This window comes from Anneissia japonica, unplaced genomic scaffold, assembly GCF_011630105.1.
Source record: "Anneissia japonica isolate Jap-2015-1 unplaced genomic scaffold, ASM1163010v1 scaffold695_len1296351_cov181, whole genome shotgun sequence".
Taxonomy (NCBI): domain Eukaryota; kingdom Metazoa; phylum Echinodermata; class Crinoidea; order Comatulida; family Comatulidae; genus Anneissia; species Anneissia japonica.
Window position 1 is genome coordinate 1090074 of NW_022740852.1, and position 26101 is coordinate 1116174.

At 35.9% G+C, this 26101-nt stretch overlaps 2 protein-coding genes across 2 annotated transcripts in view; one reads left to right on the forward strand and one right to left on the reverse strand.

The window, feature by feature from the left end:
- Nucleotides 1–914: 914 nt before the first annotated feature.
- Nucleotides 915–14084, reverse strand: LOC117118419 (armadillo repeat-containing protein 5-like). The gene is made up of 4 exons (XM_033263009.1): nt 13796–14084; nt 6984–7014; nt 3602–5681; nt 915–2572 (listed from the first exon to the last, which is right to left on the reverse strand). The coding sequence occupies exons 1-4, from the start codon at nt 14075–14077 to the stop codon at nt 1600–1602; spliced, it is 3366 nt and encodes a 1121-aa protein (XP_033118900.1). The 5' UTR covers nt 14078–14084; the 3' UTR covers nt 915–1599.
- Nucleotides 14085–19129: 5045 nt separating this feature from the next.
- The window catches only part of LOC117118425, an 11672-nt gene continuing 4700 nt past the window's right edge, over nt 19130–26101 (forward strand). Inside the window, exons 1-2 of the mRNA XM_033263016.1 lie at nt 19130–19375; nt 21737–21810. Coding sequence (XP_033118907.1) covers nt 19255–19375; nt 21737–21810 — 195 coding nt within the window. The 5' untranslated portion in view covers nt 19130–19254. The remainder of the gene's footprint in view (nt 19376–21736; nt 21811–26101) is intronic.

Here is a 26101-nt window from a genome sequence, read left to right on the forward strand (position 1 = left end):
GAAAGAGTCTGGTTAAAAAGTGTGATACACCATGACTGCCGTTTGGCTAAGCCCCACCCTTCTTCATATAGTGATCCTAAATGCTACCATTACAATTATTATTACAAGTTCTATTACCAAAGCTTCAGATCATCTTGGTACCTCAAATATTGGAAGAGGCTTTCAATATTGCACGTAGTACAACAAGCAGGTACAACATTTAAAGTAAGTTAGTGAGGTCTATTTTCTGTTGAGGTGAGGTCTACCATACGGTAGCGCAGTGGGCATGCTAATTGGTAAAGGGCCCAGGGCCCTCTGAAGTTAGGCATTAACTCCAGTTTTTCCAGTGAAATGTGTATCTTACGTGGCCAAATTACAGTATTTCTGACAAACAAATAATGTATGCCAGTGTCAATTATTTTCACGAAATTTAGTCCACGTAAGTTAAAATTAATATTATAGTATAAATTTATAATCAATTTAGGGGTCGTCATTGTATTGTACACATATAAAAATAGATAAAATTATTATTATTGTTCAAATTAAGCTGCTATCATTTTTATATTCAATCAGAATACAAAGATATTGATATATGATGATTATATTATGAAGAATAATATTAATATACTTAGTAGAACCTCTAATTTACGTATACTAAATTTACAGACTTCTATTTTACAAACGCGAAGTTACAATTATTATTACAAGTTCTATTACCAAAGCTTCAGATCATCTTGGTACCTCAAATATTGGAAGAGGCTTTCAATATTGCACGTAGTACAACAAGCAGGTACAACATTTAAAGTAAGTTAGTGAGGTCTATTTTGTGTTGAGGTGCAGGCCTGTTGAGGTGAGGTCTACCATGCTGGTAGCGCAGTGGGCATGCTAATTGGTGAAGGGCCGAGGGCCCTCTATTGAAAAGAGAAATACACAAATTATCAGGGAAGCTTTTATTTTTCTAAAAAAATCAATCAAATAAGCTTTTCAAATCTCTAAATTGTCAGAGTTTACAGAGGCTTTGCTCACTGGACACCCTTGGGGTGTTCTGCACTGGACTTGGCCTCGCCTACACTTATGCTCCCGTCGGGGATATCGGATTCCCGTCGAGGACATTGGACAACCAGTTGGGAAAATCTTGGCACCACCAGTTTGCTTTGCTACTTCATCCCAAACAAGGATGGGGCTGAGGTGAGCGAATTTAAGGATTCTTAATGACCTAGGTAGAGCAGTGTTACCAGCATTCCCTGAATTCATTGACACAATATATAGACAAGAGGCTGTGAGTGCTAGAAGGGGGAAATAAGCCAATTCGTGGTTGGAGCTGGGCATACTTGTATCCAGAATCAATCAAAGTCATCCGACATAAACCTATGTTGTATGTGGGGTGGTTATGTAGATTGGCTTGATACGAGCATGCGAATTGGCTTATCGAAATGATGTTAATCGTTATCAACCACAGATTCATCATTCAAGGGTTTCTTGTAGTTTAAATAATTTAAAACTTTACTTCAGTCCTATAGCTACTTACTGTACAATATTCTTTCTTTAACAATCAATATTTTAGGGGTAGCTAAAGCCTGTGTAGTCCCATACTAAATCGTCTCCTTAGTACAGTACAAGCTACCTTGACTTTTGGATTATAAATGAAAACATTTCGTCTAGAGCTGATGAAGTACCTGGCTTCAAAAAAGCTTTGAATGTCTCTGAATTCACATTATCACCACACAGAACATGTGCCAGGCAAGCCTTACTGAGTTCTTCATATTCAAATTGTTTGCTATATGTGTACAGAGAGGGTGCTGTTTTACCACTAAGAACCTTTAAAACTACTCTGTCATATACATGTCTTTGAATGTTATGCAAGAGAAAGCGGTCAGAAACCACCATAGCTTCAATGCACATTAGCACATTTGAGTCATCAATGTCCACAGCTCCAATCTGATCATTTGCTGTCCTCTCATTCAAGTCGCCAGTACCTGAATGATCACCACTAAACAGTGGGCTTGTATCGCACATTGTCATTGTGTTTTGAGCATCGCTACTCATTGGAACCTCTTCCTTAGATAAGTTAATTTCCGATGAAGGCATATTATTTGGTGAGCAACTGACATTACCAGAGCCTTCAACTTGAATACCTGATTCAGGAATAGCAAATAAAGATATTACAGAACATTGAGTACATCCATAAAGTTTATGCAAGATGAATTCCAAAGTCTTTTGTGAAGCATCTGCCAATGGAACAATAGTCTGATGGGATTCTTTAAAATCTCCACTCAACATCGCTGCAAAAAAATCTGAATTTTGACTGACTACTTTACGGTTGGCAGCAAGTCTAGTGTTGTCATCCAGGACAAATTCAAAGTCTGTATTTACAAGGCTTTCTTCATATTTGCAGCATCCTTGCAGTGTTTGATATCCAAGTTTCCTTCTGTGCAATTTTACTGGGTCCTTGATACCAACAATATGTGCCAATTGCTGAAGACTAAATACAGTTTCTTTTAAAGTTTGTTCATCTTGAGACAAATGAAGAAACTCCCTGTACAGGCTCATTGCACTCATATCATGCAGTAATTTCTTCTGCGTTTTAGGCGATCTGTAGATAGAAGAAAATCAACATAATCAAAGTTTAAAGCTAGTCGTGTATGCAACTTGATTCAACTTAACTGACATCAACTGACCTTTGGCAACTAGACAGAAACTGTGATTCATTCGGGTTGAGGCGCCATTGGCGATTAAAATGCAACTGAAACTCACCAGTTCCTCTTAGCTGCTCTCAGTTTCCGTTTCAATTTTGCTGCGATCCAAAGCAATTGACAAGCAACAGCAGTCTCAGTAATTCTAATCTGTTAACTGTGCTTGCATATCCAATTATGGTAGCATTGCATGGCAACTAATCTAATCTAGTGTCAGAAGGGGCATAAGCCTTAGATGGGCAATTGTGGGTGAAAGTTAACATAAGCACTACTGGCAACTAGTCAAGTCGCAATGGTGACATAACCTTTGCTTCATAATGCATCATGCCAATGCGTTTATGTGTTAAAAGTCCGACTCTGGAGGTAAAAATGGTTTGATATGTTGTAAAAATGATTTTTCCAAGGCAGAAAAAGCATACAATTTGACGAAAAGCTTGGAAACTGTTAATTAGACTAACTAAAAGGTGAAAAAAGTGTAGTTATGCCCCTTACCCCACCCCCCTGTTTTTAAATAATCAAAAATTTGTATCTCAAAAACCGTTCCCAAGTTTTTAGTCAAATATACTTTTAGTGTCTTAAAAAAAAATCAGTTGTACAGCATATCGAACAATTTTTTTCGTCAGGAGCCTGGCTTGAAGTTTCAGTATACTTTATTTTAGTATGGTGTTGGTGTTACTATTTTTTTTTTGTATAGCCCAAATATCTAGAATCTCATGCCAACATTCTTGGGACAAGAGCAGTCATTACTATGTACAGCACATGTCAGAATGGCATGGAAAGAACATTTTAATACTGGCCTTATATATATATGTGATGTACAGTATTATTCTGTCAAACTTATTATTTATATTTTAAGTTTTTCAAAGCTCTGTTGTAGCAATTCAGGAACTCCAATGCATATTATATAGATGAATATAAAATGATCTCACCTGCAAAGAAATGGAAGAGCTTTGCAACAGGCAAACCTCCGCAGTTTCAATGTTGATGTTATCATGTTCTCTATCAAAGTTTCTCCAAACACTGTCTCAGCTTGAAGCGCAACATGGTGGAGCAAGTGATCTATTATTTCTACTGCAGGCCAGTACTTGCGAACATTAGATCGCAGTTCTTGTTTTAGTGAAGAATTATCTATTAATCTCTGTTTGATTAGAGTAGGAATTCCCAATAAGATAATGTCTTCAAGACAATGTGCATTATGGAGAAGTCTTACAACTATCCTCCGGCATTTTGCAACACTTCTCATGTTTTTAGACTTTAGAATAATGTCTAAAAAAACATTAAAACAGTCTAATGTTGTTAAATATTTGCACAAATTATTTTTGTGCGAGAACCTTGACAATAGAAGCAGTATGCCATGCTCTCTTCCTTTCAATCTAATGACAGCTGGGCTGGATTCATTAACAGGCAGATGTGTTGTTTCCACTGATGTGTGTGACAGATTTTCCATTGCCTTTGCTTCCTCTTGCTCGACACGCCAAAAGGTAAATGAAGATTTTATATCATCTACATTATGTTTTCTTGACTTCCTGCCAAACATTTGATAGTTATGTTTTCTCTTTTTATTGGATCCAGGAGGCAATGCTATTTCCTCTGAACTTTCAGGGTCTTTTTCAATATTCAATATGTCTGAAGTGCCTTTTTCTGTATTATTGTCTTCAAGATTTTTAATAAAATTATCTTCATGCTGCCATTTCTCTACAACACCAGAATGAAAAGTTCCTGAGCTAGATGCACGATCTTCACTTTCAGGGCTCATCTGTGGTGACCAGGTAGGAGAGAATTCATACGATGGCGGACTCATAGAAAAGCATGGTGAGTAACATATATCGCTAGATGGTGACATACTAGATGGATGACCCTGTTCCTGGTTCCTCAAAAATGCAGCTAAATCCACACCTAAAGGACTATATGATTGTGGTTTTCTTTTAAATTGATCAAACTCACAAACATCATTTGAAATTACTAATGTTGATTGGGAGCTATCTGTTTTTGGAGACATTCTACTCTCATCTTCATCATGACCTTCATCAGCAGCATCATTTTCGTCATCATCAACATCACCAACATCAAAAATTGATTTTACTTTGAATGTTGACGTAGAAGTCTTAGGATTTTTGTGTGGACTGCTAATATTAGAGTTAGTGCCTCTATATAAACTATCTGATTCTGTTTTTTCTTCACATCCTTCCAATATATCTACTTCATCTTCAGTACACCTAGTAACATCTTGGAGCATGTCAGATGAAAGTAGTTTTTCAATCAAAATCTGAATAAGTCCACTTCCGGCAAACAGTTGCAAGACGTCCTCATCAAAATAAAAACATTCCAAAGCCAAAATTACTCTGTCATGATGAATAGTATGTTCATTTGTTTTCAATATGTTTATCAATACTGGTAAGCCATTCAGCTCTTTAACTTTAGCCCTATTTACTGCTTCTTGACAACAAAGACATAATGCATGCAGATGTAAAGCAAAGGCTTTCTCACAGGGATGCTGGAGACCTTCTAAAAAAAGCGCGACACCATTGACACTACCAACACTAGCACGCACTGTGCTGTGTTTCATTAAGTTAATCAAAGCAGCAAATGCATGTTCTTTTACAGTAGATTTATCATGCAATGTGAGTTGCACTAGCCTTGTTATGCCACCTTCTTCTAATACTTGAATCGCAGCAGCTGGAGAGCAGTCACTGGTGATGGCAGCTACAGCACGGACACACTGGCTGATAACGGACACAAGATCAGATTGCAGGTGCTTCACAATTGGTCTTAGACCTTCAGCTTTTACAATCAAAGCTTGATGCCTAGGAGTGTTTGCTATAAGCCTGATGGCTCTGGTGAGGCTCTCTTGAGTACCCGGGTCAATGCTCTCTCTCAGAAGTTTTATCAGCAGTGGCCCAGAATTACACTTGTGAATGGTGGCAATATTTTCATGGCTAAGGGCAAGGTTTGCCAGAGCACGTGCAGCCCTGTTCAGCACACTTTTATGTTGGCACTTCAGAATATTTACTAAAATTAAAACAAATAAAAAAGAAAATGTGAATTTAATTTATTTGTTTAAATCAATTACCATGAAATATTGTCACTCATTAGTTTATTTTCTGAACATAAATGTCAGTATGAATGTCCCATGTAGTACAGATAGTCAACAAAATAACTGTAATAACAAGAAAAATATTAGAATAATCTCTGTATATTAAATTAACACTTGGATATACTGTAGTAAAGTTAATTTCAACACACTCAAAATGTACATTATCATACGTTTAAAGTTTTCCATACTATACTAAATACTATTCTACTACTTATACTATTTACATTTCCAATCGAATAACCTACTTAAAAGTAAAATGAAAATATGATAATTAGGAATTCAATTTTTATTGTTTTAAGATCATAATTATTAATAATTAGGATATAGATTAAATCGACATTCTGAAAAAAATGAAACAATTTAGCATTTAAAAAAAATTAAATAAAACATGAACAGTTAATTACATTTTCGTCAAACCCTTGAAATTTACACAGGAAAAAAAAAAATTATATAAGATGATCCTTCTAGCTTATCCCAGAAGGTCAGCTGATATTCAGAGGCCCTCTTAAAATGAAATATAATGCTTCATAAACTGAGACTCATCGTGAGGAGAGTGGAGATGTTTTTATTTGAGGAAAAATCTCGTTCTATCACAGAATTTGAACCCAGAATCCTGGTAAAAGAAAGTAATCATCTTAAGCCACCAAGCTATATCTCCATCTATTCAGAGTCTTAGAAATTCATTGTACAACATACATTTCCCCCCAGAACTCAGCTTTAAAATAATACAACATGTTTATTCAAGTAAATGCCCCGCTTTGAATAAACACCCCCTCAAATAACGTCTCCTCTAGAGCCTCATCTGGAATAACCGCCTACCTCGAATAAATACCCTGAGGAGTATATTTCCTCAAATAAATGCATCCCCACCCCCAAATGACTATACAAAAACCTAATGGAAGCAACATCATTCTCAACACATTCTGTTAATGTTCGACCCAGTAGAGTTACATTTCTTCTAAACTGTCTGGAATCAATGAATCTTTACATGGAGGTGTATACAGTTACAAACTATATTTACCTCCATGGTCTTTAAGATCACGCAATAGCATTTTGATAGAAATTATGTGTTAGTTCGACATTTATAGTGAAATAAAATAAATGCTTCCCTCGGAAAAACGCCCCCCTCAAAAACCCTTCTCAACAATAAATACACCGGGGCGTTTATTCGAATAAATACGATATATTCTTCCATATCCATTATTTGTAATACTTACCTATTATCTTTATACCATTTAACTTTTTAATCTGAAAGATAATTGAAGAAATGGATTTTAAAAAGAAAGGAATACTTTGATTGCAAAAAATCAAGTCAATTGTTCTATTTAGAGAGGAGGATAATGTTAATTAGCATGCATAGATCTTGCTCATGCCTATCGCTTTGTGAATGGAATGTCATTATCACTCTCCCAATGGCAATCAATAACACAGCCATCTGCTACTTTAAAGATTGGGCATTGTAATAAGAACTGTCCTCATCTTCACAAGATGATTTGTAATCGGAATTATAATATTTGTGAACAAAGGACAGAGTACACCTTGTGAATTCTCTAAAATAAGAGTAAATACTGTATAATTTACAATTTCTATTTTTTCACAAAATAAGCATATGGTGTGGGGAAAATATATTATGTTGAATATGTTTATATAATAATAATAATAATAATAATTATAATAATAATTATAATAATAATAATAATAATAATAACAATTAACAATAGAAATAGGTGATGTATTTATCACTCTAATATTAGTGTTAACAATATAGAATGAAAGCAACAATAAACAACATAAATATTGTTGAGTAGGCTATAGCCTATATACTTAAAACAAACTTGAAATATGCAGATACAGTATATTTCCATTACGTTTACTACAGCATAATAAATTTTAATGTGCATTATGAAGAATGAAGCAGTAGCTTGGTGGTTAAGATGCTTGCCTCAGAATTCCGAGGTCTTTGGAGCAACCGAGTTTTCATAAATACCAGGATATTTTTTACTCAACTGAATATAATATTACTCCCTGCCAATATGTACAGTAGCTGCCTAATTGAGATAGAATCATCTCATATCGATATTTTTTATAGAGTATTAAATTTAAATGTACCTATTGCAGTAGGCTTGTATAACTGCACACTACACAATGAAAAACATAAATTATGAAAAATATGGTCTTGGATATTCCATTCTATCCTAATAATTATAGAGCAACACAACAGTCTCTATATGTGCCTAAGTAACCCGTACAATGTTATAACGATCTTGATCACTGCTCAAACTTTAATAGATAATATTATTAATTTAATTAAGTTTTAAATTTCTGTTTTATGCAATTTATAAAAAACACAGGCACACTTTTAAAGAGTAAATCTATATTGTTAACAATGTAATGGTAATGGTAATGGAGGGATATTTGTAGTGCGCCTTCCACAATAAAATCGTCTCAAGGCGCCGAAAAAAGGTAGGACCAAGAATTTAAAAAATTAAATTATATTATATCTAATATTAAAGAGCCTATATTAATCAGAATATTTTTTTTAATTTAATTTATTAAAAGTTAAATAAATATAAATAAATGAATAAAGTAAATAAATAAACAAATAGAAAATTTAAAACAGTCTGTTATTCAATTTATTTATTGAATAGTATTACTTTTTTAATATTAAATAATTATTATATGTTAAAACTTTTATTATATTTCATTGGCTTTTATGATATTATTGCTAATATTATATTCATAATAATTTAATTATTTTCTTCTGTAACTTAAATGCATCAATAAATAATATATTATTCTAAAACAATAAGCCAAATATACAAATATTATAATATATTATTATATATGCAAAATAAAACCTTTTAAATTATCTTATAATATTTCAGGCAAACAAGTATAATAACCTTTCAAAACATTACATTAAAAAATAAACATTTACATTAAAAAAAAAATATTAAAAAATAGAGCGAAAAAGAATAGGAAAAGAACAAAGACATAGCCCAGGAGAGACCAAATAGCACTTGCTAATACTGAGAGTAAAGGACTTCCTTTGATTCTTGAATTGCCATTGACAGAATATGCATTGCAAGCACATGAAAACAAGGTGTGCCAATCCACTTTCCATATTCTTAATTATAATTTTCAATGCCAAAATATTCAGTTCATGAGGCATCTTAACCATTAATGCATACTGCATAATAATCATAATTGATTCAATTTAATGTGCAGTCATCCATAAAATTCTATGTCTGACATTTCAGTAGGTAAATGTCAATTTCGGTATTCATCAGCAAATGAAATTGAAGATTATTGCAAAGCTGCTATTACTGTACAAGCCACGGCAATAGTGCAGTTATGCTGAAAACGAAAACATTTTGAATTGACTCTATCCTTTATGTTGTATATTTTGTATATTTTCTATGGATTCATTCTTCACTCTCAAGCTTAATCATACAATTCTGAATGACCTAAATTTTGTTGTCTGATTGAAGAAATTTTGTGGAACGATATTAATTCATGTCATTCATAATTTCCAAACAATCATTAAATATTTAAATTAATTCATTCATTAAATGCATGCATCAATTAATACATGGATAAAATAAATGATTTGTTTAGTGATTATGTATTATTTTCTTTCCCATCAAACAACAATCTGAAATAATCACTGTTCTATTGAAATATAGGCCTACCTGTAGTAAGGCTTAAAAGGTTGAGTTCAGGGCATAGACACTATGTCATGATGTCAATTAAATATGGCGGAAAAGGGTAAATCCGGTTTAGGCATGATGGCTACTCCTACCACGAGGTGGGGGCGCTCTATTGACAATTAAATAGCGTTCAGAACTCGAACAAAATTGCGTTCGAAACTCGAACACGCGTTACAGAGACGCAGCATAGGTTGCCGCGAACGCCTTTTACCGTCATTTGAATGACGCCCTCTAGAACATGGTAGTACTCTTCGTGATCGACATTAACAACATTTTTAAAGTGTTTTTAGTATAATGTAGTAGGCCTATACAAAATATTGTCATTAAAGAAAATTTCATGAAAAATCCAGATACACTACAGTAATACACACATCTGCATATTGAAGAACAAAATAAAAAAACAAACAAAAAAAAAAAACTCCTGTATAAGGCAGTAGACACACTCTCCCACTGGGAGCCTATTTGTTTATAATTTGTAAGAAAAGCCAGTTTTATCACAGGCTTTGAGCCTGAGATTTGAAGGCAAAATTATAAGTCATTAACATGTGAATGAATAAATGAATACTTGCAGTAGTCAAACAAAATACTAAACTACAATCATTTCAGTGTATGGCAATTTCATATCCTCTATCTATCTACCTACTGAGAACAAAGTGGGCGTGGTTAATTTTCACTCAAAATCTTTCGAAAATGGTCCAGGGGATAAAGCCACAGAAAATATGACTCCAACAAATTGTGGTTTTTCTTCTTGTCCTGCCCCCCCCCCCCCACTTCCCCCCCCCCACCTCAAACTGGCGCACCCCTGATTCAATCAAGATGTCATCCTCTCTCCAACATAATTCCAAAACAATCCAATACTCCTTCCTCTTCCCCAAACTGTCTGACAACGTGGTTAAAGACCTATTCGAAGTCAACTTCACATTTATATTTTATGTATATTTACAGGGGTTTTCTTTGTAGGTAAATGCAGACCTAGAACCATTAAATAAGAGAACTCACATTTCCATGACTTTGTCGATTTATTCCGTTTTTGACTCAACTCAACAAAGTCATCCAGTGTGGTGGATCCCCCACCTCACGACAATAACAACAAATGAAGAAACCTAAAACTAACGTACAGTGGCGTCGGGAGCCAGTAAGGGCCCCGGGGCAACACCTCACATGGCCCCCTCCCTTCACTTGGGACCCCCACACTCGGCCGCTCCCCAAATTAAGTCTCCTCCTAAGACCCTATTTGTCCAAACCCACATACACGAATATGATTCCATGTGATTATTTTTTTGCAATGTAGATGTATCAGAATAATCTGATGAATAAACGATAATAATTATATATATAATACACATACATCTAGTATAATAAAAATACAGAAAGACTGAGAAAGACGCCCATAAACCATAATGTAGAGTTTGTTCTGACAACAAAAGTTTTCATCCTGGCTTGGGCTCGGGCCCTATGGAGATTTTGTTCTTACCCCGAAAATGTTTCATCTTGGTCTGGGCCCCCCAGTAGACCCGGTCCCCGGGGCAGCGACCCCCCTGACCCCCCACTCGACGCCACTGCTAACGGATAACTGGATTTAGCAATAAAAATTAAGCCAAGACACAATCAAGCTCGGTTTCCATAGAATCGTCCACCCTATCAACGACAGTCGCCAACAGTTGTCAGGAAGGTCAGGGGCGGCGGAACTGGTACGGCAGGTACGGAGGATGCTGTACCAATATCTTGACATGATTGTTTTCAAATACAGGCCTATTTGTTGTAATCCTTGATTTAATTATATTTCACCTTGGTCCTACTTAAAAAGAAACTCTGATTTCAACTTTTGCAACGAGAATATCGTTATCGTATATTTGACACGTTTGATGGTAACATTTGATTAAAGTCAAAATACTGTAAGTGATTTATGATTGCAATCTTTCATAGTCTATTAATTGTATTATTTCACTGTAGTGCGATTGAAAAAATGATGAAATAAACTTGAGTGCTATTTCCGAGCATCTAGACGTGTAAATTTTACAAAATTTTCTAACCATGGTGGGGCTCAGGTTATTGGAGGCTCACGCCGTACCAATCAATGCTTCCGCCGCCCCTGAAGGTTGAACCTGGTTCAACTTTGCCGATTGCATTGCAGACGAATCATTGATAGCTGCCCTGACGTAATTGGGAAGTTACAGGATGGCACCCCAAATCGTCTGCAATTGGCAAAGTTGAACCAGGTTCAACCTTCCCGACAAACTGTCAGCGAATGTCGCCGATAAGGTGATGATTCTATGGAAACCAAGCTTTAATGTAAAATGTATTTTTGCCCCAACCGAACCATACCCTGACACGCCTTATTAAAAAATAGATGGCATACTATACCTATGTCCTAGGTTAAAATACTAATACTAGCTATCACAAATACATACTAAATGATTGATCAAACAATTTATTGATTGACAGTATAAAACCTGTGGCCAATATTTCTGACTTCATTTAATCTCAACATTCATTTATAATATAATAAATAATTGCTCCAGTTAATAGAGCTGTCTAATAAGGGCAAATAGAAAAATTTATTAGATTATCACTCCCGCCCGCGTAAAAAATTCGAGAAATATTGATGTGGGAATAAAAAAAAAAAATTTTTTTGCCGCATCAATTAGTTCAACAGCATAAAATTAACAATGCGGTATAGTGACTTCAAATATCTTTAAAAAACTATAAAATTAAACCAGTTTTTATACAATATTTACTATTACAGACTAAATATTAACAGTCCCTCCCTCATCGATTAAAAAAAAAAAAGGCGATATAATCTATTGTTCCGATTTAAAAAAAAAAACCATCCTCCCTCACCAATTTAAAAAAAAAAAGAGGGATAATCTAATAATTTTTTCTATGTGCCCTAATCTGAATGAATGCTGTAGATTCTCGTGTATGAGCCCACCCTAACTTTACATCAAATTTCATGTAAAACAGTTTCCCTGGGCAAAAGCTCAAGGTAGTGGCGTAATGAGGCAGGCGGAGGCCCCTGAGCAGGAGTCCTTTATGTCCCCCCACATGCTGGGAGACGGGGGCTATGAAGGGCCCCAGTAGGGGTCTGGGGACAAAGCCCCCTGGCAGCTCCAGCGTTTTTAGCATTCTAATAGGTATTTTAATGCCCAAAGTTTATGTATCGTGATTATGGACTTAGTCTGAAAATAAATCAGAATTATTTTCAATGAAAAAGGGATTCCCTGGGTATTCCCCATTCTCCGGAAAAACTGATTTTGTGATCAGGGGAGGGGGTTGGGCTTATATGATTGAAACCCCAAGGACTGTATTGGGAAACATTTGTAGTGGTACAAGTACCAACATTCTGGCCTGGAATTCAGCTACCATGTCTAGAACATTTTTACAAGAAGTTCATTCAATATGGTGGATGGTGATAGACCAACAACCCAGAGCAGATTTTTTTTCCTTTTAATTTCAAATTTTTAATAACAGGGCAATTTCAAAATGTCGGACGTACATTTCCGACACTTTAGGGATGTTTTTCAACATAAAATTGTAGGTGTATCATTTTGTTTTGCTGTTAAGCATATATAACAGTTACTATTTATGTACAGTACATTCAACATTAACCCGAAGTTAATGCTCACTTAATACGATTTCGAAATGGCAATTGGTTAGGCTGATATTATCGATAATGTAAAAACGCAAAATTGCGCGTAGATGACGTCACGCATCACTGAGCGGGTTGAAAAGCTTACAATGACTATTCCAGAGCAAGTCAAATATTCGCTGACGGCAATTTTGCCTAGCTCGTGGCATTTTTTGAGATATCATGCGAACAGAAAAGGGGAGAAAGAAAGAAGAATAAGAAAAAAAAGATGATGATGATCCTGACAATAACAAGAGGTGATCCGCTAGTGTAGCGGATCACCAATAATAATTTTATGTTCATAACAACCTATTTTTGAGGCGAAATGTTGATTTTTTATGAAAAATATGAAAATACACTTTGCAAATCACCAAAAACACACCGTAAACCGGTCTCTAATTAGAATAAAAAAAATAAAAAACATTTGTTAATTTGGGATTACAGAAAAGTGGTCTCTAATTGGAGGGGTCTCATTAGAGTAGAGTAGAGGGAGACCTGTCAGCAGTAGTAGTACTTTTTCTGGCTTCCTTGAATCCTCCTACTGTCACTCATTTTGACCAGGTTTTTTTTTTACATTAAATATTACTACACACCCAAAATCAAACAGGAGTTATTCATAATATTTTTTAATAAATCATTCGCTAAAAAGGCATTTCTGTGCTAACCAGTGCCAAAATATGAGAAGGCTCACCAAAAGTCTTATTTCTTCAAGCTGCAGAGAACAGTCAGCAAGAATACTGAGGCTCAGGTCCATAATGCGAGTTGAGTTCGTGTGCTCCAACAAGGAAATTAAAGGGGGAATTCCTTTACATTTTACAATTTGTTCGCATCCATTTGGTCTTTTAACAAAGTCTGTCTTTAAAATTTTCAAAGAATCGAGAACATCTTTATTAGAAACATCAGCGTTTAGGCTAGAAATTAATGTACAAAGTTTTGACATTTTTGTCGGAGATGCGGACAAGGGAGCAGACATATTGAATCAAAACACTACGTTGAGGGCGATATACAGAATAGAGAGCCAGAGTAGTAGAGAGCCAGTAGAGAGCTAGAGCAGGACGCCGACGTTCGTCGTGTTTTTTAGACGGATGAGATGCTGGGACAATATAGAATCTTTAAACTAATCTGGTGCTCAAAGCCATAAATGGGTCATTCTTCGCTAATGTGCCATTTTAGAGGTTTAGAAATCATGAAAAAAAAGTTTCACATTTGTAATTCTTTTATTACACATGTCACCATTATGCCATATAACAACTATAATAGACATTCGGCACGATAATTGGGGCATTTTAAACGTTTATTTAAGCATTCAATTTTCAGTGCTGTAACATAGCAAATATTTCAAGAATCATCTCCATCACACTTATTTGTGACGGAGATGATGATATACACATAGATGTGAATCTTAGTAAATTTGAAAGATAAATTGTATTATTTAAATATAGGATAATACACAATGAACAAACAAGTTTCGAACAACGTAAGTCGTATCAATTACCATTTTTATTTTATAGCCATTTTTGAGAAAAGAAAACATCAAGAAATCATCTCCATCACACTTTTTGTGACGGAGATGATGATATACTCATAAATGTGAATCCTAGTAAATTTAAAAGATAGATTGTATTATTTAAATATAGGATAATAAACATTGAGCAAAAAGGTTTTTAACAACATAAACCAGATCAATTATCAATTTTATTTTATATTCGTTTTTGATGAAAGAAAACATCAAGAAGTCATCTCTATCACAGTAAAATTGTGATGGAGATGACTGTGACGGAGATGAGGAATTAAACTTTTTAGATCATATAGTGCCATATGAAGTGTGTTACAGGGTGAATGCCATGTGCACTTTGAAAATGACACAGTTCTGATCGTATATATAATTATTTTTTTTCTAAAAAAATAATAAATAAACCATACTCTGAAGCGTTCGGAGATGATGCTGAATAAAGGTACTTTTCTGGTTGTATTAGAATTGCATGAATTCTTCAGCTATAGGTGGTTTAACTGTACAAGAATGGACTGTTTCTTACTGTATGGTCCCCTTCAACCAAAATGGTTTGATCCATAACGTGTTATGTCATTTTGCTAACAGTATAATGTCATTTAAAAGTATTGTGACGGAGATGACGAAAATTCAGGGACAAACTTTTTTAGTCTAAAAAAGTCATATTTTAAGTATTTATAGTTCTATTGATGTCATTTTTAATTTTACATTTGTAAGACATTTACTGTATTCACCTTTTTGTGGTATAGTTATTTATTTAAGTTATTTATTTTACAAATTATGGCATTAGGAATTTTTAAGAAACCCAATCGGGACATGCATAGTGCGCGACTTTGGAGGCTTTTTGTTAAAAAATAAACAGCATGTCGATTACGTTTAAAATATTTAACAACTTATTCCATTAACAAATATGTTGAAGATTGCATTAACGCAATAAAAATAAAATTTCCTTTAATATTTTAAAATTTATACTACATTAAAACAGAGGGACTGGAAAATGGCACATTAGCGAAGAATGACCAAATATATGCTTGAAAATATAGATGCACACTGCCAAGAAAATGTGCTTTTATTACGGGAACCATTAATAGCATAAGTTCTTTTGTTGTAGCCCTCCAATCATTGAATGTGTGCCATTCAAAGCGTAATACAAACAATAGGCCTATATAATTAGAAGGTACAAAAATAAAAGTCTCTTAAGAGTAGAGCGATTGCTTGAACAAATCACAATATCAGGCAATGGGATCCCCATTCATTTTGAAATAACAGTATTCAAGAATCAAGAACACATCAATAAAACAAGTGAACAATGAAATTTGCTTTGCAGGTACTAAAAACAGACTTTAAAACATTATTAAATTATGGTTAAACACAATATATTAAAATATCAAAACTAAAATGTATGACAGATAAAATATATTGTATTGCATGAGTTGAGTAATTGCAGTGATTTTTACTTTTAGGCCTATTATGAAGTATTTATGTCCAAAAATTGTACAGTGATAGTGATGTCTTTTCTTTCAAGTTATAACATTAAACACAAACATATTACTACCATTAAGCATGTCAACTGGTAAGTTTACCAGTCAATGAAAGGCAGATGTACTCTTGCAAAAGACGGTAAAGTTCAAGTAGGAGCCGCTAAGTATTGAGAATGTATTTGCACTGAGTTGGAATTCCATTAAGTTTCAAGGTATAGTGAAAAAATAAATATCAAGAGAAAGATTTAAAAACAAAAGTGTTGTATAAAATATGATAAATTATATGATATGAACCGAGAATATGAATAAAGAAGAAAACCCCTAGTACTATGAAGGTAGAGGACAGCTATAGCTCAGTCGGCTAATCTGGTGGTAGCCACTGTGTGTGCGCTGAACCGTGGAGATCTCCAGATCCCCGTCCAATTCCCATCGCCGTTCTCCTTGTGTATCAGCCGGGGCTAAAAATGCAAGTTACGATACGCACTGTCTTTCGGATGAGACGTTTATGCCGTTGGTTTCCAGACTTCTGAGGTGTCTTTTAATGACTTTTAAGTTCTTCAAAATTCAAGGTTTTCCCCCTCTTGAAAACGGTCAAGGTCTTCTTCAAGACATTCGATCGTTGCTTATCCTTGGTGCTTACACCGAATAAATCCATCCATCCAAGGTTACTCAGGGGCGGATTTAGATTCAAATTTAGAGGGTGGTCAGACTTTTTCATAAAAACGGCAAAAAGAAGGTGGGGGTGATTCCTCCCCCTGGAAAATTTTTATCACTAGATGGAAGGAAATGAGCTTTCCAGACTTCTGAGGTGTCTTTTAATGACTTTTAAGTTCTTCAAAATTCAAGGTTTTCCCCCTCTTGAAAACGGTCAAGTAAACTTTCTTATTCTTATTACAGTGAATACGCCTATTTATTATGTGTGTATACGTACATTTTTAAAAATTGAGTTGCTTACGTATTCTTCTTTCCCCATGAATGGATAACCCCAAAGAGGAAGGGGGTCCGGGATCCTCCCCTGGAAAAATGTGATCACTAGATGGCAGGAAATGAGCTTTCCGACTTTTTATTTTAATGGCTTTTAAGTTCTTTAAATTTTAAGGTTTCCTCCTCTTGAAAACGGTCAAGATGGATTGGATTGGATTGGATTTATTCGATGTAAACACCAAGGATAGCCCACGAAAGTCTAGAAGAAGACTTATTTCCAATCGGGTCCTACACCGGGAGACAATCCCCTACTCCTTTCCGAAGAGTGAACGTTCTTTAACGTGCACATGGTAATGCACACGCGGGACCAACGGCATACGTCTCATCCGAAAGACGGTGCGCTATTGTAACTTGCATTTCAGCCCTTTAGCTGAAGCACAAGGAGAGGCAGCGCTCGGAATTGAACCGGGGACCTAGAGATCTCCACGGTTCAGCGCACCCACAGCGGCTACCACCAGATTAGCTGACTGAGCTAAGCTTCTCATTCTTATTACTGTAAATACTAGTAGCCCTACTGTGTGTGTATGTACAATACATAACAAAAATTGAGTCGCTGCTGCATACATAATCTTTTTTTTTCAATAAATCGATGAACCCGAAACTAAAACGGGGGTTGGGGGTCCTCCTGGGAAAATGTTGGTTCTAGTCTAGGTGGCGAGAAATGAGTTTTCCCGACTTCTGAAGTGTCCTTCAATCAAAAATCAAGGTTTCCCCTTTTGTAAACGGGTCAGGTAATATTTTTCTCATTCTTATTACAGCAAATATGCCTATGTGTGTACCGGTACACCGAGAATTCCCCCCCCCCCCCCCACCCCAGATCCGCCAATGGTTACTTGTTCAATATGGCATTAAATATAACATGGATTCAGGCAATTATTAAACTTTCTGATTTCATCATGTAGAAAGCCACTGAACATCAGCCTATCTGGAAGGGTCACCATGTCTATAAAAAATAAATACATTTGATTCTCTGAGCATAACATGATAGGCCTATTGGCCTAATTATTTACAGTGATGAATGGATTGCGGTACGTCTTCAATAATTTTATCCAGCATTTTTAAGGCACTATTTTGCAATGGATTTGGATACATTAGCATCACTGACACGGCCCGCACGGTTAATGGATTTCCTGACTTTACTTAAATAATAAAATTTAACATGGGACAGTGAATTAACTGTTCCCTGGGTTTAATAAATAGCCTATATTAATATTATTATATAAATATTTTATTAAATTAAATAAGATTTGTATAGCGCTAGTATCTATTTTTTAGAGAAATGGTCAAGGTGCTTGAGAAAATAAACAGTTGAAAAGGAAAACCTGAAAACATAATAATCCAATCCAAATCGACTTTAAGGTTTTTACGATAATTGCGTAAAGGCCTAATACTGATCAATAGACAAAAGCTCATTAATCAGGTGTATATATATGTACAAATATAGGCCTATAGACACTAAGGACTACTGAATGTTGCGAGTCTTTATAGCTTCCATAACATTATACTTGATAGAATGCATCATGGCAGGCATTCAAAATCAGAATCCTTTTTCATTTAAATTCTCTATCTGTTGCTGTTCTCTCGTTCTCAAGTGGGCTTTAAACTCATAACTTCAACTGCGGTAATATCCATCTATCTCACTTGACTATTTGAATCAAAATACCATAAGATCCCATACATATTTCACCCTAGCATAAATCTTCTAAAGGCCTACAGGTTTTGAAATACACAGGTTATTCAATGTTTCTGCGCGACTTAACCCACTGCGCATGATGAAATAACTGGCTAATATATTCTTTAGGGGAAGTCTCCAAACCCTGATTTCCGACACCATTTATTCATAAAGTTTCGAAATAGATTATTCACCATATTCACCATCATTGTATTAACCGATATCAATAGATGAATGCATTCATGTTTAGATCAATCCGTTAGTACCCCCATTTCTAAATATGGGCACAAAGTGTATTTTTTATTTATGTATCATGCTAACTCAACGTGACCCTCACCTGGGGTTCACAGCAACTAATCCGTAAATGCTAGTTCTTTAAAGCGCCTGGATGATTCTAACACTAAACAAATAAAACAGCAGAATGGTAATACAAAGGTGCATAATATAATATTGTAAGTCGACACAATCCAGTCCAAACTATAGGAAACCATTGTATCACCCGGATGCCAGTTTTCTTACGTGAATTCCACGCTACAGTTAGAAGATCTTTTATACTGTTCAGCACACTTCTCGAAGTGAGGTCTATTGTTAACTGTGTATGTCTAACATCCAGTAGACGGCCAGGTATGTATACTTTCCGAATTGGTCGGGTATCAATAGGCCCCCATCAAACTTACACAGGTCCTTCATATTGTACCATGAGCTGAATACGGGACACATTGTAAGTTGTAAGCTTCGTTAACTCCTTGGGCAGCACATGGTACAGCAGTAAGGCCGCTTGATCGATCGAACGAACGCGGCGCCTGTCACATTTTCCAGTGGTTCTGTTATTCATCATTATGGAGATTAATTATAGCATGTATTTCTAGAGTTACGAACATAATAATTTATAGCGATGAAATCACGTTTAAAGTATGCCAGACTCTTGGTGGTGTTGCTAAAAGAGCGATATTGCCAGGGAGTAGAACACAGAAACGAAAAAGATACAGGGATGGCCCCACATTATGTTGAGGATGAATGCTTTACATGATGATAGTCAGGGTTATGGTGGTGGTGGTTGGTAGTGGTGGTGATAATAGGAACGCTAATAACACCGTTACAAAATTGATGTCGACACTGCCCCTGCGATTATTTGGAAAAGCTTAACGACTTTGCAGGATTGCTGATAATGGTGTTGGTATAAAATCATGCTTTCTCAATATTACATGTAAAAAAACGCCATTATGTATAATGGTTTGAACGACTTTCCTTGGCTATCATAAATATCACCCTTTTGCAATTCTTGTAGTATAATATTTTAAGTAACTAAGAAAGGTTTTTTTTTTTTTTTTAATTCTTTTAATTTGTATCTTCAAATAATGTTGTATAATACAGATTTATTTGAAGGAATTCATTCATGATTTCTCACCCGGAAACAAAGCTTTTTAAATATGAACATACAATAACATTTAAAGGTACTTTCCTTTAGTTTTCCTGTGTAAACATGATGTAATAGGCCTGCTGTGCAAAATTATAGCCAAGCCATTCATAAGCGTTGCTCACAGAATGACTTCTCCTACATTATTAGCAATAGGCTACTCATGACCTAATAAAAAGAGTTGAATTTCGTTTATAAATCGTCTGTGTCTTGTCGGCGGGTCGTTAGAAACTAATATATTTTTAATGAATGTAGAGGGGATGTACGCCCCTCTACTTTTTTGTGTAAAATGTATCAGAAAATTACCATGGTAAATATTAAAAATCAAATTAATGAAGACGCTTTGTTTATGGGAGGATCTCCCCTTGCACCCCTACCAGGGGCACTTTCCTAAGACTCAGTTCACACATTCACCCCCCCCCCCCCACCCTCTTTCTTACCGGGCCAGATCCGCCCCTTGTCTGCAAATAACTGAATACATTTCTTTTAATTTAATAAAGATTATTTTGTATTACATAAGTACAACTACAGCTTTCATTCAAAAATGATGATCGTTTGTGCAGCCATGCGTCCGTAAATCAGAGAAGGCGTGTTTTTTATTAACTGATAATCTATTTGCTCTTATGAAAATTCTAAACACTAGCATCACTAGAGCACCTGTTGATTATGTATATAATTATCAGAATCCAGGGGCGGATCCAGAGATGTCCGAAAAGGGGTCCGAATTAAAGTGAGCCGATCGACCCAACACTACCCTAGGGAGATTTGTGTTTTTTAGAGGCCCACAACGGGGCGCCCGAAAATAACCTCTGAGGCGTTTTGGGTAATCAATTATTTCTTTTTCTTTCTTTATTTATTTTTCTTCTTCTTGTTCTTCTTTTTATTTTTTACTTTCCATAAAAAGGGGGGAGGTGGGCACAAAGCAACAGATTACTTAAACTATTGAATATATCTTAACTGAGTATGTTAAGTAGCCGACTATGAGTTTTAATTTAACGTACGGAGTAAGGAAAAAATGAATTGAAAAATCTTGAGGCTCTACACATTGAGGTTCTAAGGTTCTAAGGCGCCGTCCAGATCTTATATGTATTCCGAGAGTGGGTGGTTGGTATAATTTATGATGGCAATCGTCTTATTTATTATTTAGTTCTTACAAACATCATCAAACCATTCCATCAAACAATTTGCAAGCCTTACTAATAATGACTTGTAACTTTCGTAGTCCCCTCTCCTCATTCAACTGAACAAAACCATACAACATTGCACGTCACATTACGGACGAGGAAAATAAATGTATGGCCTATGTCACAATGTATGTGTAGATCCTCAGATAACATCTGTAAATCAAAGAGACCATGTGTTGGATTTTTTTTTTTTTTTTTTTTTTTTTTTTTAATCATCAAAATTACTGATAACCTATTTGCTCCTTTTTGAAAATTCTAAACGCCAGCATCCACAGCACATTTTGATTATGTATAATTATATACGTCACAACGTAAGCCTATGGATTATTATCCTCAGATAACGTTTGTCAAAGAAATTACTGATAACCTATTTGCTCCTTTTAGAAAATTCTACTAGATGCCAGCATCACAGAGCATCTGTTGGTTATGTGCTGGCTGGCTTAAACTGCAAGAGAACGGTACGTTGATAGCTTCCAAGGATAGACTGAATTCTTTGCTTTATTTTCAAGGATAGGATGTATTTCATGGTTCATGTTGATGCAAAGCTTTACAATTTTGACGTATAAACTATTAACGTCTTTGGTTTGTGCCAACTATTCCAGGAAAGGAAATTGACTAAAATGTCTCTTATTTATTACTTAGTAACCGAGCTGAATTTTTTTTTCATTTTATCAGTCGTATAGCAAGTGCAAAGTGGGCGCAGTTTGGCGCAGCGGTTGAGGTTCTGACTTTCAATAGTAAGGTCGGGGTTTCGAGTCTCCGCTGTGCAGATTCGCTTGTTTCGTTAGGCAAGGCACTTTAGCTACATTGTTTCAGTCCACCCAGCATCAATGGGTCCAGCAATCTGCTGGGGACTAACCTGCGATTGACTAGTGTCCCTTCCAGGAGGAGTACAACTCTCATCCACTTCACACTACAGAAACTGGGGATAAGCTCCAGCCCTATGAGCCCCAGTGGCTCGGAAAGTATTTATTTTTAAGTTTAGCAAGTGCAAAAAAAAGTGTAAATGTAGCCTTATCATTCACGATTTTTGCTACGATGGAGCACGATTTTAAAAAGTTATAAAATCGCGCTCTGTCGTAGTATAGTGATTCGTACTCAAAAAGTTCAAGTTTTACGTTTCATCAAGACCATGGGTGTCGATCGGTGGGGGACAGGGGGGACACGTCCCACCCATTTTTCAAAGTAAGGGGACATCATATCAATTGTCTCCCACCCCCCAACTTTTCACCAATCTTCTATAGTTAAAACCCCACTTTTCAAAGCGAATGGAAAGAACAACAATTACGAATGCCTGTCATGAATTCTGTATTCACTTGTGCTCTAGCTGTTTCAGGTGCGGTGTGTATTTCCAGACCAATATTAAGTATAAACACAATTATTTGTACATTTCGTAACCATCTCAGTAACCACTGAGTGTAACCATGGGTGCAACGGTTATCAGAGGCTAAATCTATTAAACAATTATTGTATACAGTCTTTGACACGGATAGGTCTGTCTATTTCAACATATTTAAGTAAATCACTTTTTATGTTTGTGAAATAAAAATGCTAACTGATGTTTTGTGTGCATCCAATCTCTTTAGTCCTGTTTGATCGTAAGTTAGACGGCAGTATTTCCACTCACAATAGTGTAGTCTCAATACTACTTGCACAAAAGTGAAATTCAAAAAGAGGAGAAAAGGAAAATCGTGATTGATTTTAAATGTGCCGTTCAAAGAGACTATTTCTAACCTTAATAATTTTGCATTCTAAAAACTACAATTTGGTTCGTGAAAATTGACCAACAAAATGAAAAGTTATAGCAATTTTTTAAAATAAATATTCGATTTTTATAAATATTCATGTTCTTATATAACATTAAACTGTGATTTTGACAATGCTGGACATAAGGCCAACTCAGACAGCGTCGTATACGATTTTAAAAGTACTGTAGGCCTACATGCAAAGAGGGGTTCTCAACTGGCGGCCTGCGGTCATCTCCGGTCCTCGAGAACAAGTAAAAAAAAAATAGTTTCCGTTAGGCTTGGACCTAGTTTTCTAGATTTAATTCTGTTTTGCCGCACCTGCGGCGTACGGCGCTCCGATTGGTCTACACGCCACAGTACACCTCTTTTCCTGGGCCTTCAAATGTATTCCACGAACAATTTTGGCCCCTATTGCGATATAGTTGAGAACCTCTGATTATAGAATTGGAATGACTGTTTTTCCATGAAGGAACGAGGTTTATCATTTGCTTTTCATGGTTCGAATACGTCACAACTCAGTAGATAATAAATCATTATTTTTATGAATGTTAGTTTGCACGATTACCAGGATAAATTGAAAAAAAAATAATGATAAGAATTTCAATGGCAGATTCAAGGGGGCTCAAAATTTAAAAGTGGAGAAAAAAAAAATTATATTCTAATTAAGTCTGAGCAGGGAACAGTTAAATTAGGCCTACTAATCTAACTGTTCCATGGTCTGAGAGTGCCATTTCCGGCCAACTAGAGGTGCCATAATCATAAATTTTCTTTCTAAAATTTCGAATTTCTGGATCCGCCACTATATTTTTAAAGTGTAGTATGGGCAAAATCCCCCAACCCCACCCCTTTGGCTACGCCACTGCATCCGCCCCTGTATTTTGAAAATGTAGTGTGGAAATAAAATTTTATTGCCTTTCTTAAAATCAATTCCATACGACGTATAAAAGGCGATAGACGCCGGAGCTTCCCACCGGGGGCCCTAGGTGGCCTTCTGCCCCAACCAGGACTTCCTTATTTTGCAATTCGTCTTCCCCTCCCCCCCCCACCCACTTTTCACAACGGATCGACGCCCATGATCAAGACGCTACTAGGACGCCGTCAAGATGTATTACGGCACTAATGCGATAGTGCGATGACATTTTTACGAATTATAACGATATAGAGTACTACGAATTACCAAAATTTTAATTCGACGTCACTACGATTTTACAAAGACGCAAGCACGACGTTAGCACGATTTAACAAGACGCACATCACAAAAACAAACATGACATGACAAAAAAGCGCACTGTTCAAACACCATCAATTTGCAAGCTGCTGCTATAGAAGAAGAAAATTTGTTGGCTGCTACAGTTTTAATAAGAGTAAGCGTCGGTCACATCGAATGCATAGGCCTAAACGAAGTGTATGGGTACAGCCATGGCTCTTACGTCGTCCATATTTTAGACAGTATGAACACTTACTAGTAGAGTTAAATAGAGAAGACCCAAGAGGCTTCAGAAACTTCCTCCAAGTGAGCAAGGAATTGTTCAGTGTGTTGAAAAACTTTTCTGACACAGAGCCACGTGATATAAACCACGGTCTTGATGGTATCCTGGTGGCATCGTATCTAATCGTCTCAGCACCGCAGCGATGTCTTGGCTTGTTGTAGATGTTGTTGGTAGTACGAATGGACAAGACACAGTCACGACAACGTTACACCACTCACACGATGTCGCTGCGGTAGACCAAGATCTTTTTCACGGCTACGATTGAGCACGATTTTTTTAACATTCCAAAAAATCGTGCTCCATCACGATGACATCAAGATCCAGTAATACGATGCAATACGATGAATTATTTTTGACCACGACATTTACGACGACGCCATTGCGATTTTTCAAAATTGAAAAATCGTGCTCTGTCGTAGCAAAAATCGTGAATGTGGGAAAGGGGCATAAGCCTTATTTACACTAGACACGATTACGACACGACAACGACACGATACAAATGCGCACAGTGTTGAAGAATAAAAACTACGCGATGATGTGTCGTTGTCGTGTCGCGTAAATGTGGCTTTATGGTGGCCATCTCATCGAGCTTTGTTCTTATTGGTCATTCATTACCGTTTGCATTTATTCATTTTCTAAATATGTATCTTGATGGATTTAATTTAAACGGTGAATAAATTTGGACTAGAACTTGAATATTGGGTTTATGAATACTTTTGTAAATGAAATTTAACATAACAAGGATAACGTGTTCCTCGCATTACCAAATTGTTGGTAATCAACATAATTTATCTTGATTTCATCTATTACCAAGTGAATTAAAAAGGACTCGCAAACAAATTAGTACAAGAGAGAGGTGCATTTAAGTAAAGTCAGCCAAGTTCTGACCTTCGGGTAGTGGTAATACTTTGGCGGTTTTCCAACAATTATGCAGGGAATTCCCCTTGTTGGTAGAGCAGGATACATGATGGTTTGGACATTTCATATGCTCATTCTTTACTAGCTTAATGGGTACATCAAATGGGTGAGAACACATTCCGGTTGACTATTAATAACCTGATTTCTAAAAAATTATTGATACAGTTTTATGCAGGTAAGATGTCTAGGCCTATATCAGTTTTATCGAAATCCGATCCTACCATTAGGCCTACCCGGGACATGGTCGGGTCGGGGCCAACATATATATTTTGCATATTAATAGAGTAGAGTTTAGAATCGACCAAATAATAGGTAGTTTTCGCCGCACGACGTTAACCTTATAGTCCAGCAAACTTTGGTTGGTTGCATTTTTTTTGCTATATTTTAAAAAAAATTGGATATGATGTAGAGTAGACATAGATAAATCAAAAAAGTATGTGCAACATTTTTTTTTTCATACGTAAGGGGGGGTTGCCAGCCGTTTCAAAATGGCCGCCATTTTTCCTAAAATTGTCACTAATATTGTAAATTTATGTCATTAAAATGCAGTATTCAATTGGAAATCCACTCATAACAATGACAGCAACAGTTAA

Bases quoted from the DNA above. Each gene is read 5' to 3' on its own strand.
- LOC117118419 (XM_033263009.1), bottom strand. From the start codon at position 14,077: ATGTCTGCTCCCTTGTCCGCATCTCCGACAAAAATGTCAAAACTTTGT. The intron at 7,015-13,795 runs GTGAGCCTTCTC...ATTATCTTTCAG, and splicing joins TTGAAGAAATAAGACTTTTG to ATTAAAAAGTTAAATGGTAT. The intron at 2,573-3,601 runs GTGAGATCATTT...TTCTATCTACAG, and splicing joins GCTCTTCCATTTCTTTGCAG to ATCGCCTAAAACGCAGAAGA.